Source organism: Coenobita brevimanus, chromosome 37 (assembly GCF_032717465.1).
Source record: "Coenobita brevimanus isolate Jiangsu-jjx chromosome 37, ASM3271746v2, whole genome shotgun sequence".
NCBI classification, from domain to species: Eukaryota; Metazoa; Arthropoda; class Malacostraca; order Decapoda; family Coenobitidae; genus Coenobita; species Coenobita brevimanus.
The window spans coordinates 10,218,142-10,237,370 of NC_136990.1; the positions used below are offsets into that span (position 1 = coordinate 10,218,142).

The following is a 19,229-nucleotide window of genomic DNA, read 5'->3' on the forward strand; positions in this document are numbered from 1 at the left end:
TCTCTCTCTCTCTCTCTCTCTCTTATGTAATAGTGAACCACCATTAACCATCATTTCTGCCTCATGTCTGTTTTGAGCCATATATTATAAATTGGGCAAGTGTAGTGGTCAGTGCAGGAGGCGGCCATGGCTGGTGTGGTTCACAGTGTACCCTCGTTCTCTTTCTGTTGGTGCAGATGTGGTCAGTAAGATTGAGGCTGTAGAAGCATTGAACCAGTGATGTCTTAGCAATGTAGCCAAGGTGTTTACAGGATACAGTGCCATCCTTTGCTTCCTTCTTAACAAGGCGGTACAGTTAGGCATCCAGCCAGCTTATCCTGAAGGAATGGACACCGTGGACATAACTGCACTGTGCTTTGCCGCCCAAGGGTGTCACGTTGTATGTAGTTCAGTCGTCTCACCTTCCCCAGCCAGTGACTGTGGACACCAAGCAAGAGTTGGCCCAAGGACAAAGGCTGTCCAAGGGATTAATTTTGACAGATGCCCTTCAGTCAGCCTTACACCATCCTATTGCTGACTTTGAAGAGGCAGTCAGTAAAGATCTTTGAGTCAGAGTAACTCTCCTCCCACACCTGATCGTGTGCAGCCAGGTGAGCCAAAAGCCTCACTTCACAGGGAAAAATGACGTCCATCTCACACACTGCCAAGTCCACTGGTGCGTCTCAGAGGCCAAGCCATCTACCTCTGCCTTCACAGAGCATTCCAGCACCGGCTAAAGGCTATTGGTGTCGATCAGTTGCCAACACTGTGGCATCAGATCAAACAGCTCCCGTTATGTTGTATATAGCATGTGCTGCATCAGGGTCACTGTTATGATTCTCTGCTTCATATCTCACCCCTGTCAAGAATGCATAGGGAAAGCTTAGCCTCAGGTGTGTCTGTCAGTTCCTCCAAGCCATTCACACAGACTAACAACACAACCTTCTGTCCGGCACTGGATTTGAATTATAAGAACAGGTCAACCTCGTCTTGGGTTATATTCAGAGAAAACCAATTGGATAACGATCAGTCATAATATTGAATTTAAGGGTTGTAGCAACTGTATATTGAAAAATGATATTTTTATAGGGATTGTAGTGATTGTATAACCAAATTAGAGTACAAGTGTCTGCTTGGAAATACTGACTCACAAGAATTTGGAGACGTGGTGAGGCGTGGTTGAGTCAGCATTGTGTAACAGGTGGTGAAGGCACAGCAACACCCACCTCACGTTTCCCTCAGGCGTGGCAGTGAGGTGTGTGCTGGAGGCAGGCATGGCACACAGTGATGGAGGTGTAGCACAGTATTGTAATTGGGTTGTTGATATGTAACTGGGAGGCAGTACACTCGTATTGTAGTAATAGTAGTAGTTGTCATTGTTGTTGGTGTAGTCTTAGGTTCATCTGAAGTGAGAGCCCAGTGGACCACAGGCTTAAAGTGCTCTACTCTTTCAGCACCATCCTGCCTTTGGGGGATAGGGAAGTAGTAAACCAATGTTTGTATAACCAGGCATATGAGCCAACAAGTTATTTTGGTGGCACCACATGAAGGCCTCCCATCCCAGCGCCTCTACACCCTTTGGGTCAACAAATACAGGCTTTTAGTATAACCCATTCAGCCCAGGGATATCTTTTTTTCGTGTAACTTTGCCACAAGCATTAGATACAGTCTTCATCAGCACCTTAAAAAGGTCTTTCCTAACTTCAACAAAATCATTTGGTAGAAATAGATATGCAGTAAACTGTCAGTTATCCATTGTTGCAATATCTGGCCCAGTGCAGTGTACGGCGCTGCTGGCCTGGCTCTATTAAAGCAATAGCCAGCAAATTTATGCAGCATCTGGTGTTGAAACGGGACGTAACCGACGGTTCTGTGCAATATCTGGCATTGAGGTGTATCAACCAACTCAAAGGCAGTAGCCAGCCAGTGCTGTATAGCTGTATTACTGTATTGTATAATTACTTTATCGTATTTTATGCTTAATTTTCATCTTTTACTCATGGAAAAGCCTGTAGGATAGAGGGTCAGGATGGATAGAAACGCAGTACCTGGCTCGACACCAGGCCTTGAGCCGATGAGAGGTGCTGTGCAGTATACGGCGTTTTACATCATGTGGTGTAGGGCTTGGCTGAATTATGCCAGATAATTGATAGTTTACTGTATGGTAAAATGGATGTCACCCAAATTTAAATGGTTACAACATGGCAGTTGCAGTGCCAGTGTATGCATCTTTGTATCTATAGTCAGATGTCTTCATCCCAAAGGAGGCCACAAACACATGGCCTCATGTCACCCTGGCCTTTGCTGTTAGGTTGTCCTCCCTCCAACTCACATCACCCTTTACCATATACCTCACCACTCCATGCCTCCATCTCACCCTTGGTCTCCCCTTCACCCCTCCTTATCGTACACACATACACTCTCCTAAGCAGGCTCTCATTCTCTATTCTCTCCACATGGCAGCTTCATTGCTATACTGTTTTTAATGCCGGGGCAGTTGCTTGCCTGTGGTTGTTGGGTCTGCTCAGCCAGACTGACTGGGGTTGATCAACAACAGCAGTTCTAACAACCCTGATTTTTGTCCTTTTGCCAGCAATATCACATAGGTCAGTGGCAGAACTAGGCATTGCTGTGGCAGTACACCCTCGCCATAGCACTGCTGTCATGACCAGCACCATATTCAAGTGTTCATCTGGTGTTATAGTTCAGATTGTGGGTGGGAGAGAGTGCAATGGTAGGCCAGAGTCACAGGAACACAATACAGTATACTAGTGATGATGATTAACACGTACCCCTGATTGACAGAACAAAATTGAATGGAAAAAACTGTGACATTTTGGAAGGTGTCCCTCAGTTATTAATGGTGATGTGAGAGGTGGTCTGCTGTCACAGTAGACTTCAGTAGACTTCAGTAGACTTCAGTAGAGTTCAGTAGACTTCAACAGACTTCAGTAGAGTTCAGTAGGCTTCAATAGACTTCAATAGAGTTCAGTAGACTTCAGTAGACTTCAATAGAGTTCAGTAGACTTCAATAGAGTTCAGTAGACTTCAATAGAGTTCAGTAGACTTCAATAGAGTTCAGTAGACTTCAGTAGAGTTCAGTAGACTTCAATAGACTTCAATAGAGTTCAGTAGACTTCAGTAGAGTTCAATAGACTTCAGTAGACTTCAGTAGAGTTCAGTAGACTTCAATAGACTTCAATAGAGTTCAGTAGACTTCAGTAGACTTCAGTAGAGTTCAGTAGACTTCAATAGACTTCAATAGACTTCAATCCCAACTGGGGCAGGGAGCAGGGTAAGGATTTGAATATTCATTGATACAAGCTTGATTGATCTACCTTAAGACCCATTGACATGTCCAAGAAACACGCACACTAATACCAATACACCAGCCTAGCATGAGACAACCCTAGCGTGTATTCAGTATGGATGGTGGGTATTAGCACTGAAGTGGTGACATGTGCAGGTGTGTAGTACATAGGAGGCTCCTGGGCCTCAGGGAACATGTGGTTTAGCCTATACCCAGAGTTGGACACATTACGGGGAAAAATCTGAACTGAACAGGTTATATACTGTATAGCCTTCGTTGCCATCCTCACCGTTAGCTGATGTCTATCTATCTATCTGTCTGTCTATCTATCTATATCTATCTGTCTATCTATCTATCTATCAATTGCCAGACACCTTAATCCCATAAGGGGTGGCCACAAACAAATCACCTCCATTTCGCCCTGTCCCCTGCTATTTCACTGCCCTGCTCCCAGCTCACACACCCTTCTCTCATATACCTCTCCACTTCATCCCTCCGTCTTCTCCTCTGCCTCCCCCTCCCCCCCTCCACCTCACTCACATACACTCCTCATTAATCTCTCACTCTCCATCCTCTCCAGATACCCCCACTATTACCAGTACACCAGTCCTGTATGAGATAACCCTAGCATGTATTCAGTAAGGACGGTGGGTGTTAGTGCTGTGGTGGTGACATAGGGTGGTGTATGGTATGTAGGAGCACTGCATGGTCTTAGGGAACAGGCTGATATGACTGTGCCTAGAATCAGATACTTAAAAAATCATCATCATCTGGACTTCGTTTCCCACCCTAGGGCAGGGTGAGGAGTAGCAGTGTCCGGACAGCCCAAATTTGCCCAATCCAATAGGCCACGCTTCCATTCACTCATCATTCAGGCCCCCGGAATCCTGGCTGTATCGGATACGCCAAAAACATTCACCACGTTCTGTAGCTTCACACAAACGTATCTGATAGAGTCAGTCCAGATGCTGTTACGTTAAAAAGGGGTGCCAAATCCCTGATCATGCACTGCTCCTCACAACATTCATCCAGCCAGCTCGATCTCGTGTCAGTCTCTGCCTCATCGACTTCCAAACATCTCTTCCTCACACACTCATCCACCATATCCCTCCACCTTCTCCTTGGCCTACCTCGTCTTCTCCCTCCTTCAAATTCACTCAGATATACCTTTTTCACAACTCTGTTGTTAACTCTGTTGTTATCCATTCTCTCCACTTGACCATACCATCTCAGTACACTCTTAGATTCTGGTGTCCACAGACTTCCTCACTCCACATCTTTCACGAATCACATTATTTCGTATCCTATCCACCCTTTGTACTCCACATACATTCCTCAGCAGTCCCATCTCCACCGCTCTTACTCCTGACTTTTCATTATAAAGGTAAATAAAGAAATAAGAAATGACACGTGTAGATAAAGAAGCCATTGTTAATTTCTGTTGACACCAAATTACATATACCTGAAAACTGTTGGCCATGTGGAGAGATGGACAACAAGACTAACAAGGAGAGTGTGTGTGAGTGAGCTGGAGTGGGGGGAGAGGGAGGGGGAGGCCAAGGATGAGATGGAGGGATGGAATGGAGAGGTATATGAGAGAGGAGGGTGTGAGCTGAGGGGAGGGCAGTGAAATGGCGGGGGACAGGGTGACATGGAGGCGATTTGTTTGTGGCCACCCCTTACGGTATTAAGGCATCTGGCAATAGATAGATAGATAAATAGACCTATGGGAAATGAACTCCAAAAGGATGAGAATCTGGGCCATGTTAATGTGAATGCACTATATGTTTTTAATACCCCCTCAGTTTGTTGGTGTATTTTCTGAAAGATCTGGGATGAGGTGATAAGGTGTGACCTCAGGGATGGGGAGCTGCATAGAGAGGCTGCTAGAGATCAAGCAGTGTGGAGAGTGCATAGAGAGAGAGGCTGTTAGAGATCAAGCAGTGTGGAGAGTGCATAAAGAGAGGCTGTTAGAGATCAAGCAGTGTGGAGAGTGCATAAAGAGAGGCTGTTAGAGATCAAGCAGTTTGGAGAGTGCATAGAGAGCGGCTGCTAGAGATCAAGCAGTGTGGAGAGTGCATAGAGAGGCTGCTAGAGATCAGGCAGTGTGGAGAGTGGCCCTTAGGTGACCCAGTTTGACGTATGCAGTATGTTGGAGCCTCATGAACAATTGAATGAACTGAATCTGTTTATTTGTGTCTATAACCAGACGCTGTAACTCCATAAGGGGTGGCCATTTGTCTTTAAGTTAGGTGTTTTACAGGGAAGGGCACTAACTCTGGAACTGTCTCCCTTTTGTCTTCATATCCTACTTCCTATGATCTCCAGTCTTTCAAATGCAGTGTGTCCAGGCATCTCGAAATGATCAAACCTTGAATTTGGCTCTCTCTTGTATAGTTTTTGTTTTTTTCTTGGAAGGAACAGTTTGTGGACTCCTGGCATTTGGTTCCTTCTTCCTAGCATTTAAAAAAAAAAAAAAAAAAAAAAAAAAAAAAAAAACCACTTGTAGACACATAGGGAACACATATGGGTAGGTTATATGGTTACCACCCAGCATTGTAAGTGGCTTTTATATAATGTGGGAGAGAGACTTTGTGTCAGAGGGATTGATGGAGTCTGTATCTTATTCTCCACTTGGATGGAAATGTTTGTCTTTTTGCAATATATTTCTTATAGCACTGTTAGGTAGGTGGTGGTGACCATCATCCACTCACTTGATGTAGTGCTGCCTACTTCTTCCTTCACCATTATCCTTGTTTTTCTGTATCTGTCCTCCTCTCTTCCAGTTTCTCACCATCATCCACTCACTCGATGTAGTGCTGCCTACTTCTTCCTTCACCATTATCATTCTTTTTCTGTGTCTGTCCTCCTCTCTTCCTATTTCTCCCATCTTTCCTGTTAATTTTTATTACTCTTCTTCCCTTTACAGGTGGCTTTACATTGAGTGACAAGCCTAATGGTTTCCTGTAAGCCAAGAAACCATTTACAACGCTGGGTGGTAACCATATGACCAAACCATACGTGTTCCCTACGTGTCAACAAGTGGGTTGGTGGAGGGTTAGTGCCCCTCCCTGTAAAACAACTAACTTAGAGACAAACTGCCACTTTTTATGGGATTATGGTGTCTGGCTATAGGTAGATAGATAGGTTGTCAATGAAAGAAAAAGACAAAACTACAGCTCTACATCCATCCCTGTAGCACTTCTTCATGACTATATTCCAGTGTTAATTTCTTGGTACACTACATCTCATCATGCAGGGTGGAGGGATGGCAATTTTCCTCCTATACTCCTCTCACTATAATTTGGCGTAAAACAACTACCTCTGTCTTGAATGCTGAGGTGTAGCTATAGACGAACATTTAATTATAGTCACAAAGAAGTGCAATGAAAACGATGCTGAGCCGTAGTATCGTCTTTTCCACCATTCCTTTCACTATAACTTGGCCTAAACAGCTACCTCTGTCTTGAATGCTGAGGTGTAGCAGTAGATGAACACTTAAATATGATGCTAGTCACAAAGAAGTGCTATGAAAATGATGCTGAGCCGTAGTATTGTCTTTTCCACCACTGTGATGTGTGAACCTGCAAAAGGACGTAAGTCTGGGCCAGGTTAAGGTGAAAGAAGTATAGTTAAAGTGAAGGGAGGATCTATCTATCTATTATCTATTGTCAGATGCCTTATTCCCATAAGGGGTGGCCACAAACAAATCGCCTCCATGTCACCCTGTCCCCCGCCATTTCATTGCCCTGCTCCCAGCTCACACACCCCTCTCCCATATACCTCTTCATCTCATCCTTGGCCTACCCCTCCCTCTCCCCCCCTCCATCTCACTCACATACATTTTCCTCGTCAGGAGGAATATATATATTAAAAATAAAACAGTTATATACCTTTTTCAAAATTCCTTATGTGTTTTGAGTGGGGTGCCTTCATGTGGTGGTACTGATTAGACGGTGATGGAGCTGCCCAGGTATGCAAACATCCCTCACATGGCTCCCTATCCCATGAAAGGAGGAGGATGGAGTGCAGAACAAGGTTAGTTTTGTCCTGCAGTCCACTGTGTTCACATTTACATGAGCAGGGGGGTTGCAGCTGCTGATTATTACTGCTTTCATTGATGCTGGATATTGCGTGTGGTGTAAAAAGCATATGACAAAGTGGACAGAGAGGGATTGTGGAAAGTTTTGCGCATGTACGGTGTAGATGGTAAGCTGCTAGGTGCCGTCAAGAGATTTTATAATGGTAGTGAAGCATGTGTAAGGGTAAATGGGCATCTAAGTGAATGGTTCACGATCGGTGTGGGCGTGCGACAAGGTTGTGTGATGTCCCCATGGTTGTTCAATATGTATATGGATGGGGTGATGAGAGAAGTAAAAACACGAGTAATGGAGAGAGGGATGGCGTTGGTAATGAATGGTGTTGGATGGAATATCTCAAATTTGTTGTATGCTGATGATGCAGTACTGCTTGCAAGTACTGGACAAGAACTTGGTTGGCTAGTGCAGAGTTTTGCTGATGTCTGTGAGTGTCGTGCCTTGAGAGTTAATGTAGAAAAGAGTGAAGTGATGGTTAATGAGAGAGAAGGTGACTCCCAGTGTGATGTTACAGAGAATGGAGAGAGACTGGAATTGGTGATTGAGTTCAAATACCTGGGTACAGTGATAGAAAAGAGAGGAAAATGTGCAAAAGAAGTGGAAAGTAAAGTGACACAAGGAAGGAAAGTAGCTGGTGCAATGAAGGCCTTGATAAGAAACAGAGGCTTGAGTGTTGCAGCTGCACGAGGCTTACATGAAGGAGTGTTAGTGCCAACTTTAACATATGGATGTGAGACTGTGGTGTGGCATGAAAATGAAAAGCCAAGAGTATGAGCGGTGGAGATGGGACTGCTGAGGAATGTATGTGGAATACAGAGGGTGGATAGGATACAAAATAATGTGATTCATGAAAGATGTGGAGTGAGGAAGTCTGTGGACACCAGAATGGAAGAGAGTGTACTGAGATGGTATGGTCATGTGGAGAGAATGGATAACAATAGAGTGGTGAAAAAGGTATATATGAGTGAATATGAAGGAGGGAGGAGGTGAGGTAGGCCAAGGAGAAGGTGGAGAGATATGGTGGATGAGTGTGTGAGGAAGAGAGTCGGTGAGGCTAGAGAACTGACAAGAGATCGAGCTGTCTGGATGAATGTTGTGAGGAGAAGTGCATGATCAGGGATTTGGCACCCCTTTTTAACGTGGCAGTGTCTGGATTGACTCTGTTAGATACATTTATGTGAAGCTACAGAATTTGGTGAATGTTTTTGGCATATCAGATAGAGCCAGGATTCTGTGGGCTTGAATGTTGAGTGAATGGAAGTGTGGCCCATTGGATTGGGCAAACTTTGGCTTTTTAGACACTGCTATTCTTCACCCAACGTGAGGATGGGAAAGGAGGTCCAGGTGATGATGATGATGGTGATTATTATTATTAGTATTATTATTATTATTATTATTATTATTATTATTATTATTACCATTTATATTATTATTATTATTATTATTATTCTCTTTAAGCATACAAGGGAGGAAGAGTGTTGGACAGGGCTGCCTTCATGTGGTGGCACAAATATAATTGATCAGTTCCTTAGCCAGGTTATAAAAATGTCCCATGGCACCTTTCCTATCACCCTAAAGGAGGATGGTGGATTGCAGGAGGAGGGTAACTTCATCCTGCAGTCCACTGGGTTCACATTTGTGCAGAACCTGAGGCTACAACTCCAACTCTTACTAGGAGGGAAGAGGGATGTTGGGGTATGTCTGTGTGTTTGTGCTGTTTGGATGGTTTGGCCTCCGTTTCATTGTATAAACACAACTGCTTTACCTAGTGCCTTGATAAACCTAACTCGTGGTGCTGCAGAGGATGCCTTCTTGTGGTGGCATTGATGGAACGGGGTGGCTGAACTGCTAGGCCATACAAACATCCTTCAACTACTTCTTTATTCCCCGAAAGGAGGATGGTGGAGTGTAGGAGAAGGATTAATGTTTTAGGTGAGTCTGTGGCCACACCACCACCACCACCACCACCACCAATGACAACAAGAACAACAACATGTACATAAATTGGAGACTGTCTGTGCAGCTTAAAAATGAAGTGTGAATAAGTCTGAATTTAAAAAAAGTGAGTGAGCAAATAAGTAAGTGAGGAAGAGACCAAGTGAGAGAGTAAAGAAAAGAAAACGTAAAGTAAGTGTCTGCAGAGTGTGGACAAGTGAGATAGTGTGTGAGACAGGGAGTGAGTGTGTAAGAGAGTGAGAAGTGGTATTGTTAGAGTGAGTGAGAGAGTGAGATAGTAAGAGGGCAAGAGAGAAAGTAAACAGTGAAGATAGCCAAGTAAACCAGCACAGGGTCACAGCATAAAAGATAAAGATGATGTTCAGTGGAATGGTGTATATTATGGCAATAGATTTAACGTAAACCTAACCTTATTGTTTTTATCTGCCTTATTACTGTGTAAATTAACCTAGCTTAACCTGGCCCATCCCATCCCATCCCAGCCCAACCTTGTCAGACCTGATCCAATCCAGCCCAACCCAGCCCATCCCAACCCAACCCAGCCCAACCTAACCCAGCCCAACCCATTATAACTCAGTGCAGCCCTACCCAACCCATTCTAACCCAACCCAACCCAACCCAACCCAGCCCATCCTAACTCATCCCAGCCCAACCCAACTCATTGAATCCCAGCCCAACCCATCTGGACCCAACCTAACCCAACTCATTCTCACCCAGCCCAAACCTGCTCAAGCTATTGTAGGCCCGCCCAAGCTAACTTCAGTTCATGTTGGCAGGGTCGCGGCAACAAGGAGAAGGATGAGGCGTGGCGGCGGGATAAACTCAAGGAACGCTCCAAATCACGAGACCCTGATGACCAAACCTCACCCAAGGAGACCAAGAAAGAGAAGAAGGAGAAGAAGAGGGTGGGTGACAGAGGCAGGATTTTTGTATCTATTTAGCCAGTTGGTTTGATGTATATGAAAGGGGGGGGTGTGAGCTGGGAGCAGGGCAGTGAAATGGCGGGGGACAGGGTGACGTGGAGGCGATTTGTTTGTGGCCACCCCATAAGGGAGTAAGGCGTCTGGAAATAGATAGATAGATAGTTTTATGTATCCAAAGAAACCATTGTCTTTGCTTAGTTCATTTTCATTTATAAAGACTTCAATAAGCTTGCATGTGTGGGTCTTGGTCACCTAATGCGGCTCTCCATGCTGCTCAGTCTCTGGCAGCCGCTCTTTTCAGTCCATTATCCCTGAGGTCACACTCCGTGACCTCGTCCAAGGTCTTTTTCAGTCTGCCTCTTGCAGTCCTACCCCCAACATTCAACCTTCTCACTTTCTGCACCCAGTTATCATCCCCCATCCTCTCCACATGCCCAAACCATCTCAGTCTACCTCTCCTCATCACAACACCAGTACTCTCCAGTCACATCCTACCTCTCAACTCTTCCATCGTAAACCCAGCCCCCCCAGGCCTTGCACTCAGGGACACACTGCACATCCATATAACCAAAGGGCGCTTGGTGGTTTAGCATGTTAAGGTGCTCCAAGCAGATGGGGCCTGTACAGGGTTACATCTGAGGGGTGGTTGGGGTTAATAGTTCATATAATGCTACTCAGGGGCACATGAGGCTGGTCACTGTTGCCTTAAATGGTCAGGATTGAGTAGCCTAGCCCTGGGACCCTATGCTAGTGTTTATATGTGGGAAAATGGGGTTGGATGTTGTTGTTTATTTATTTTGCATTTAAATTTGTAGTCCTTCATTGGCATTCAGTAGTTGAGAGAGAGAGGGAGAGAGGGAGAGGTGCCTTCATGTGGTGGCACTGAAATAACTGGGTGATGTAGCTACCCAGTTGCACTAATCCCTGTCACCTCCCTCCCTGTTCCCCTAAAGGAGGATGGTGAGCTGCAGGATAGGGGAGACTGGCAGTGGTATGCAGAGACAGTTTGAGGGGCAGAGAGAGAGAGAGAGAGAGAGAGAGAGAGAGAGAGAGAGAGAAAGAGAGAGAGAGAGAGAGAGAGAGAGAGAGCACCAAATTCTCATTGTGGTGAGCCTGGGGATACAACTATATTCTTTCCACCCTAACTTGGCCCAGATTTTCATCCTTTTGCAGCTAATTTCACATACATTGATCACAGCATAAATCAGTACTACAGCTGTACATCTTTTCCATAGCACTTCTTCATGACTAGCATCATATTCTGGTGCTAATCCATTATTACAACTCTACATTCAATATGGAGAGAGGTCAGGTTTAGGCCAAGTTAGATTGAAAAGAGTATAGCATTGAGTCCAAGCCCCAGCACTGTCAGGAATGATATTGCTGATGCCAAACAGTGTAGTGAAGCAGAGTGAGATGCAGTGACACAGTTGTAGTGAAAATATCAGTGTGTCCACTATCACAACAGTGTTTAACGGGATTATATCACCAGATGAAACAAGACAAATACCATAATAGAGAGCAGTTAATAGTACTGTATAGCACTGACATTGGCCAGGGTGAGGTTGTGTACTGCCATAAATACTGTTGTTGCTGCTGCTGCTGTTTTTGTTATTGTTGGTGGTGTTATTGTTGCTTAACCCTGGTCTGTCTGGCCAAGCAGACCCATCAACCACAGGTAAGCAGCTTGTTCTGTGGGGCCATCCTACAGGTACAGTACAATACATCGTGTAGGGATCTGGTGTCCCCATGTGGCAGATGGCACCTCACCAGGGTTGGGCCAGGGTCCTTCCCACAGCAAGGTGCAGGACAGTGTGGGGCTTGGCTGGCAGGTGTATGCCATGGTAGGTCCAGCCAGGGTACACAGTGCACCCACAGGTACGCTCCTTAGCACTGCCATAAATACTACACTCCTCACAGACATCAGTTTACTGTGCAGGTTATACATCACTATGTAGAAATCCTTGGCAGTCATTGTATTACACACAACATATAAACTGTTTGTGTAAAAGCCCTTCCCTTTCACAAAATCACGTTGTATTACATAGCTGAGTCATAAAGAACACACAGTAGACTCACACTGTAATGGAGTAACTGGGGGCAAGCCTGAGGCCGTAAACCCAATAATCTGTTACATCCAATGGTCCCCTGGGGTGGGATTTCAAGCACATGTTTGATAGTAAATGGAGTCACATGGAGAGACAGACTGACAAATGAGGAAGTGAAGGAGCGTTGTGGTGTGGATGTGGATGTGATAGGAAGCGTTAGGAGAAACACAGTGAGGTGGTTTGGCCATGTGGAGAGGATGGAGAGTGAGAGACTGATGAGGAGAGTGTATTTGAGTGGAGTTACATGGAGAGACAGACTGACAAATGAGGAATTGAAGGAGCGTTGTGGTGTGGATGTGGATGTGATAGGAAGCATTAGGAGAAACACACTAAGGTGGTTTGGCCATGTGGAGAGGATGGAGAGTGAGAGACTGATGAGGAGAGTGTATGTGAGTGGAGTTACATGGAGAGACAGACTGACAAATGAGGAAGTGAAGGAGCGTTGTGGTGTGGATGTGGATGTGATAGGAAGCATTAGGAGAAACACACCGTGGTGGTTTGGCCATGTGGAGAGGATGGAGAGTGAGAGACTGACGAGGAGAGTATATGTGAGTGAGGTGGAGGGGGGGAGAGGGAGGGGGAGGCCAAGTATGAGATGGAGGGATGGAGTGGAGAGGTATATGAGAGAGGGGTGTGTGAATTGGGAGCAGGGCAGTGAAATGGCGAGGGACAGGGTGACGTGGAGGTGATTTGTTTGTGGCCACCCCATATGGGATTGAGGTTTCTGGCAGTAGGTACAGTAGATAGATAAAATAACATATTCTAGTAGTAAAAATGAGATCTATACCCATTTGACACCAACCTGACCCATAATATCACCCTTTTGCAGTTTATTTCACATCCTTGTCGTTGCACTTATTGATAAAACACATGTATTGCCTCCCACTGCGCCACATTTAACACACCTTTTTTGCTAGAGCCGATGGAAGTCCAGTGGCTTTGTTGTGTCCGTTAAATCCTGTATCATGTCTCTCGAGGTATGTTAAATTGAAGATCTTCCTTACCAATACTCTGAGGTGGTTTGGCCACATGGAGAGGATGGAGAATGAGGGACTGACTAGAGTGTATGTGAGTAAGGTGGAGGGGGAGACCAAGGATGAGATGGAGGGATGGAGTGCAAAGATATTTAAGGGGGAGGGTGGTGTGAGTTGGAGGAAGGGTACCCAAATGGCAGAGGACAAGGCAACATGAAGGTGATTTATATCTGGGCACCCCATAGGGGATTGACGCTACATAGATAGATAGATAAACAGTCAGGTAGATGTATGTAATGTGTCTTGTAATGTTTTTATTTTATATTTTTATATATTTTTTAATGTTTATCAGTATTTTAGAAATTAGCATTATTTCTATAGTCCTTTCATTTTAGCTTGGTTCAAAACATTTTTCGTTTGCTACCTATTTCCTATGGCAGAATAAGACAATACAACAGCTGCACACACTGCCCATAGCACTTGAGTAGCAGCATAATCTACAGTAGTGTTAATATCTTGTTACAACTCAGCAATAGATAGATAGATAGATAGATAGATAGAACTCAGGCTTCAAGATGGAGAGATGGCAACTTTAAGCCAGGTTAGGGTAAAAGCAGTACAGTATTGCATTGACTGAGGGCGTGGCTGGATTGATATGGTCTATCTATCTATCAATTGCCAGACGCCTCAATCCCGTTTGGGGTGGCCACAAACAAATTGCCTCCACATCGTCCTGTCCCCCGCCATTTCACTGCCCTGCTCCCAACTCACCCCCCCCCCCTCTCTCGTATACCTCTCCACCGCATCCCTCCATCTCATCCTCGGCCTCCCCCTCCCTCTTCCCCCCTCCACCTCACTCACATACACTCTCTTCGTCAGTCTCTCACCCTCCATCCTCTCCACATGGCCAAACCACCTCAGTGTGTTCCTCATAACGCTTCCTATCACATCCACATCCACACCACAACGCTCCTTTATATCCTCATTTGTCAGCCTGTCTCTCCATGTGACTCCACAGGCTCCTCTTAAATAACTCATTTCCACTTCTCTCACTCTTGACTTGTGTCCTTCCAACAACGTCCAAGCTTCACTTCCGTACGTTAGAGTTGGTACCACAATACTATCATGTAGTAACTTTTTCACATCCATGCTCACTTCCCTGTTTCTTATCACTGCTTTCAAAGAACCAGCAACCTTTCTTCCCTGCTGTACCCTTTCAAGCACTTCACCCTCCAAACCTCCATCCTTACTCATCACACTACCCAAGTACTTAAACATACTCACATTTTCCAATTCCTCACCATCCAACCTCGCTGTACATTCACTGACTTCACCCCTCTCAAAGACCATCACTTTACTCTTCCCTACATTCACCTTTAGATTCCGTTTCTTACACACTTTCCCAAACTCATCCACCAAGGCTTGCAGCTCCCCTTTGTCTTCACTCAACAACACAGTATCATCTGCAAACAACAGTACAGGAAGTTTCCAAACACTATCCTCTCTCACCAGGGCCACTCCAACATCCACTACCCTACCTTGTACCTCTTTTATTACCCCATCCATGTACAGATTGAACAACCACGGAGACATGACACATCCCTGTTTCAACCCAACCTTCAAAGAGAAAAATTCACTTAGTTCACCATCCACACGCACTGCAGCCTTAGCACCATCGTACATACTCTTCACAGCATTCAACAACTTCCCATCTACTCCATATGGTGTGTTTACATTACCTGACAAAGTTCTCTAACTGTTTTTGCCTCGATTGATGATCAGGTGTTGTCAGATCTAAGGATTGGTTGGACTGTTAATCAGAGAGACTCATTCCTTCAGCATAACAGAGGCTCAGGGAGTTTTATGCAGTTATGATGTGGTATTCCAAGTGTGAGGGTTGCCCAGTGCCCTTAGATGAAAACTAACCCACTATAGTAGGATTGACATTGATATATCACTGCTATTGTTGTTGCTGAGACCCATCAACCACAGGCAAGCAGTTGCTCCTGCAGTGCCCATGCAGTGAACCGATGTTTCCTGGCGGTTCGTAGGGAATAGTGCAGAAAATTAGTTCCTGGATGTATGTTGCATTTGCGTCTTTCCACCCAGTTAACGGGCACTAAAGTAAGCACCACATCACCCTATTATTTGAGTATATGGTTACTACCCAGCATTGCACATGGCTTCCTGGGTTACAGAAAACCATTTGGCATGTCACTCACTGTACAGCCACCTGAAGTGGAAAGATGAGTACTAAAAAGTAAAAAGAAATAGGAGAGGAAGACAGACATATAAAAAGGATGATAAAGGTGAAGGAAGAAGTAGGGGGCTTTACATCAAGTGAGTGGATGGTCACACATTCTATAAGGTCTAGTGAATGAATGAAGAAGAGAAGAGGCACTGGCACAGTCTTATGAATATAGTAATAATAGTTGACCACAGTTCCTTTGTACAGCACCACAACACACACGACAACCAGGAGCTTAGGATGAGACAGGCTATCTATCTGTCTATCAATCAATCTATCTATCTATTGCCAGACGCCTCAATCCCATAAGGGGTGGCCACAAACAAATCGCCTCCATGTCGCTCTGTCCCCCATCATATCACTCCCGTGCCCCCAGCTCACCCCCCCCCTCTCATATACCTCTCCACTCCATCCCTCCATCTCATCCTTGGCCTTCCCCTCCCTCTCCCCCCCTCCACCTCACTAGCATACACTCTCCTCATCAGTCTCTCGCTCTCCATCCTCTCTACATGGCCAAACTACCTCAATGTATTTCTTCTAACACTTTCTATCACATCCACATCCACACCACAATGTTCCTTCACCTCCTCATTTGTCAGTTTGTCACTTAACTCCACATGCATGTCTCAGATAGCAAGAGAAACAAAAGGGTGAAATGACTGTGCCCGGGCATTGACTTGGTGTTCTGCGTATGCAAACAACGATGTCATTATGTTAGAAAGCAAATGGGGCCTGATGTCATTAGCTAGACAGTACATAGGGCCTGATGTTATTAGTGAGGAAGCAACTGATACTTAGCATTGACCTGGTATTCGTATCATATCATTTGTAAAGGCTCCAACATGCTTCATTACTGTGGCCTTGGTCACCTAATGGCGGCTCTCCACACTCCTTGATCTCTGGCAGCCTCCCTATTCAGTCCGATATCCCTGAGGTCACATTGTATGGCCTCGCCCCAGGTCTTCTTCAGTCTGTCTCTTGCAGCCGTACCCCTAACGTTCACATTTGTCATTTTCTGCACCCAATTGTCATCCCTTATTTTCTCCATGTGCCCAGACTTTCCTGGTCTGCCCCTCCTCATCACATTACCAACACACTCCAGTCTCATCCTTTCTCTTAACTCCTCCATCATAAACCTAGCCCCCATAGGCCTTGCATTCAAGGATGCACTACATATCCATCAGATCATTGTCATTTCTGTATGTTTGAGTTAATGAATATCCTCTTCCTTTACTGCCCAGGTCTCACTACCATACAGCATTACACTCCTAACACACGCTGCATACAAAGATCCCTTAGCACGGAGGGAGAGCCCTCTCAGTGTCAGGAGAGGCAACAGCTCCCTGAACTACGTCCAACCACTCCTCACGCTAGCCACAGAGCTGCTCCAGCCCCACCTCCAGCACATTACATGTCTCCCAAATAACAAAACTCTTCCACACACTCAAGAGACTCACCAGCAAGATCAGTCCTTTCACACTTTCACAATCTCCACCTGCTCTCCCTAACACACCCTACTGACCAAATCAACATTAGCTCGCAGTCTACCTGTGATAGAACTACGTCTCAAGAAAGGGTGATTGAGAATTATATGACTGAATACCTCAAGGGTGACTGAAGATTTAATGATTGTAAACTGGAAATATAATAATAACCAATTCCTTCCATATCTAACACAGAGACATTGGATGAAAAAGTTACAAATCTTGTTACACTTTTATTTTTTCCCTAAGTATTTGACACAAAGTATGTAGAATTTTTTAGCTGGCTCTGGTACTTGATATTAGCTGGTTGTACTCAGTTTTAGCTGGTTTTAGCACATGGTAGTAGATGGATTGGGCACATGCTTTTAGCACATGGTATTAACTGGATTTGGCACATAGTTTTAGCTGGTTTTGGTACATGGTAAGGCTTCCAGTGCGTGAGAACATCCTGTGCAGTTTGGCCAGCCTCAGTGTGGGAATTGTGTACGTATAAACCTGACAATATTGGCCTGATTATTACAAACATGAATTAAACAACAATTTGCCTGTCCTCAGGAGCGTTCACAAGAAGATGGTGAGAGTGAAGGCAAGAGGAAGAAAGGTGCTGAGGACAGACTCAAGTCCAATGGCCGCCAGGAAGATGACCACAAACACAGGCATCGGGTGAGTGTGTGTGTGCATACAAAATCATAAACATAGGCATCAAATTAGTGTGTGTTTGTAGGAATAGTAGTACAGTAAAAGTCCTCTCATTCAGCATCTACGGGACCAAGCAGGTGCCGAAAGAGCGGAAACTGCCATAAGACCTGGAAAACCTGCTAAAAAGTATCAAGCGGTGATGGTCAGTCACCCCAGTGCAATCACAGTGTCCAGCAAGTATTATTGGTCAGCCCTAAGCACTAAATCAGCCTTCTGTTCCTTAAGGTCGTATAGTGGAAGCGCTCACACCTAAATCTTCCATTATCTTCCATCTAGGAATACTCCCCAATTTTTTCAGTAATTAAATCTTTTTGGTGATAGCGCTTTATGGGTGTGTTTTTTCATGGCACCAGTAGGCTCTCCACCAGTAGAGACCACAGCACAACACACACCCAAAATCCTTGGTGTAACATACAATACATCAGTGTCATTTAAACAACACATCACAAACATTAAAAATAAAATAACACCAAGACTCAGTGCCTTGAGGTCACTTGCCCATACAACATTCGGACACAACAAAGAAACCACCACCACAGTATACAAACAATACATACGTTCAGTGATGAATTATGCAAGCCCTGCCTGGGCTACTAACCTCACCAAAACACACTACAACACTCTACAGACCATACAGAACAAGGCCCTAAAAATAATCACAGGCTGCACAGCTACTACACCCACAGACCACCTACATCAAGAAACCAAAGTCCTCAAAGTCAAAGATCACCTAGACATGAGAGGAACCCAGTTTCTTGCTGCAGCCTCCACAAACCCACAACATCCACTACAGTACATGGCAGCACATCCACCCATACCAAGGAACATCAAAACAACACCCAGCACACGATACCATACACAAATACTGTCATCTCTCCCCCCTCGCCCACCTCAGACCAGCTTCCAGAAGCATATCCACACTCAGATCACTCGCCGCTCCATTCAGTCACTTAAAGTCAACACACAGCTGCATGCACGGTCTCCTGACATCCACCCTTCTGAATCCTATCTTCCCCGTGAGGACAGGGTCCACCTGGCAAGGCTGAGATGTGGGCACCATCCAGCCCTCTTAATCTACCAGAAGAGGCTGGATGACTCCATCGCTGATGCCTGTCCAGTATGTAACACAGCATCCCATACTATTAAGCACATTATGCAAGACTGCATTGCACACAATCTGCAACACAGCACCCCATACTATTTAGCACATTATGGAAGACTGCATTGCACACAATCACCTACGCCAACAACACAACATACACTCCTTGAGAGCTCTGTGGGAAAGCCCGGTCTCGGCCGTGGCCTTCATTAGGGACTCGGGGCTGTTCGGCCAGACTGCCTAGGGAACAACTACTACTACTACTACAGCACAACACGAGAATGAGAGGATGATCATAAAATAGCACAACCAAGGATGAGATGGAGGGATGGGGTGGAGAGTTATATGAGAG

The 19,229-nt window shown here is 45.2% G+C and overlaps 1 protein-coding gene across 1 annotated transcript in view; it reads left to right on the forward strand.

The window, feature by feature from the left end:
- The window catches only part of tho2 (THO complex subunit 2-like protein), a 168,208-nt gene that overhangs the window by 142,279 nt on the left and 6,700 nt on the right, over positions 1-19,229 (forward strand). Inside the window, exons 29-30 of the mRNA XM_080269804.1 lie at positions 10,119-10,247; positions 17,635-17,742. Coding sequence (XP_080125930.1) covers positions 10,119-10,247; positions 17,635-17,742 — 237 coding nt within the window. The remainder of the gene's footprint in view (positions 1-10,118; positions 10,248-17,634; positions 17,743-19,229) is intronic.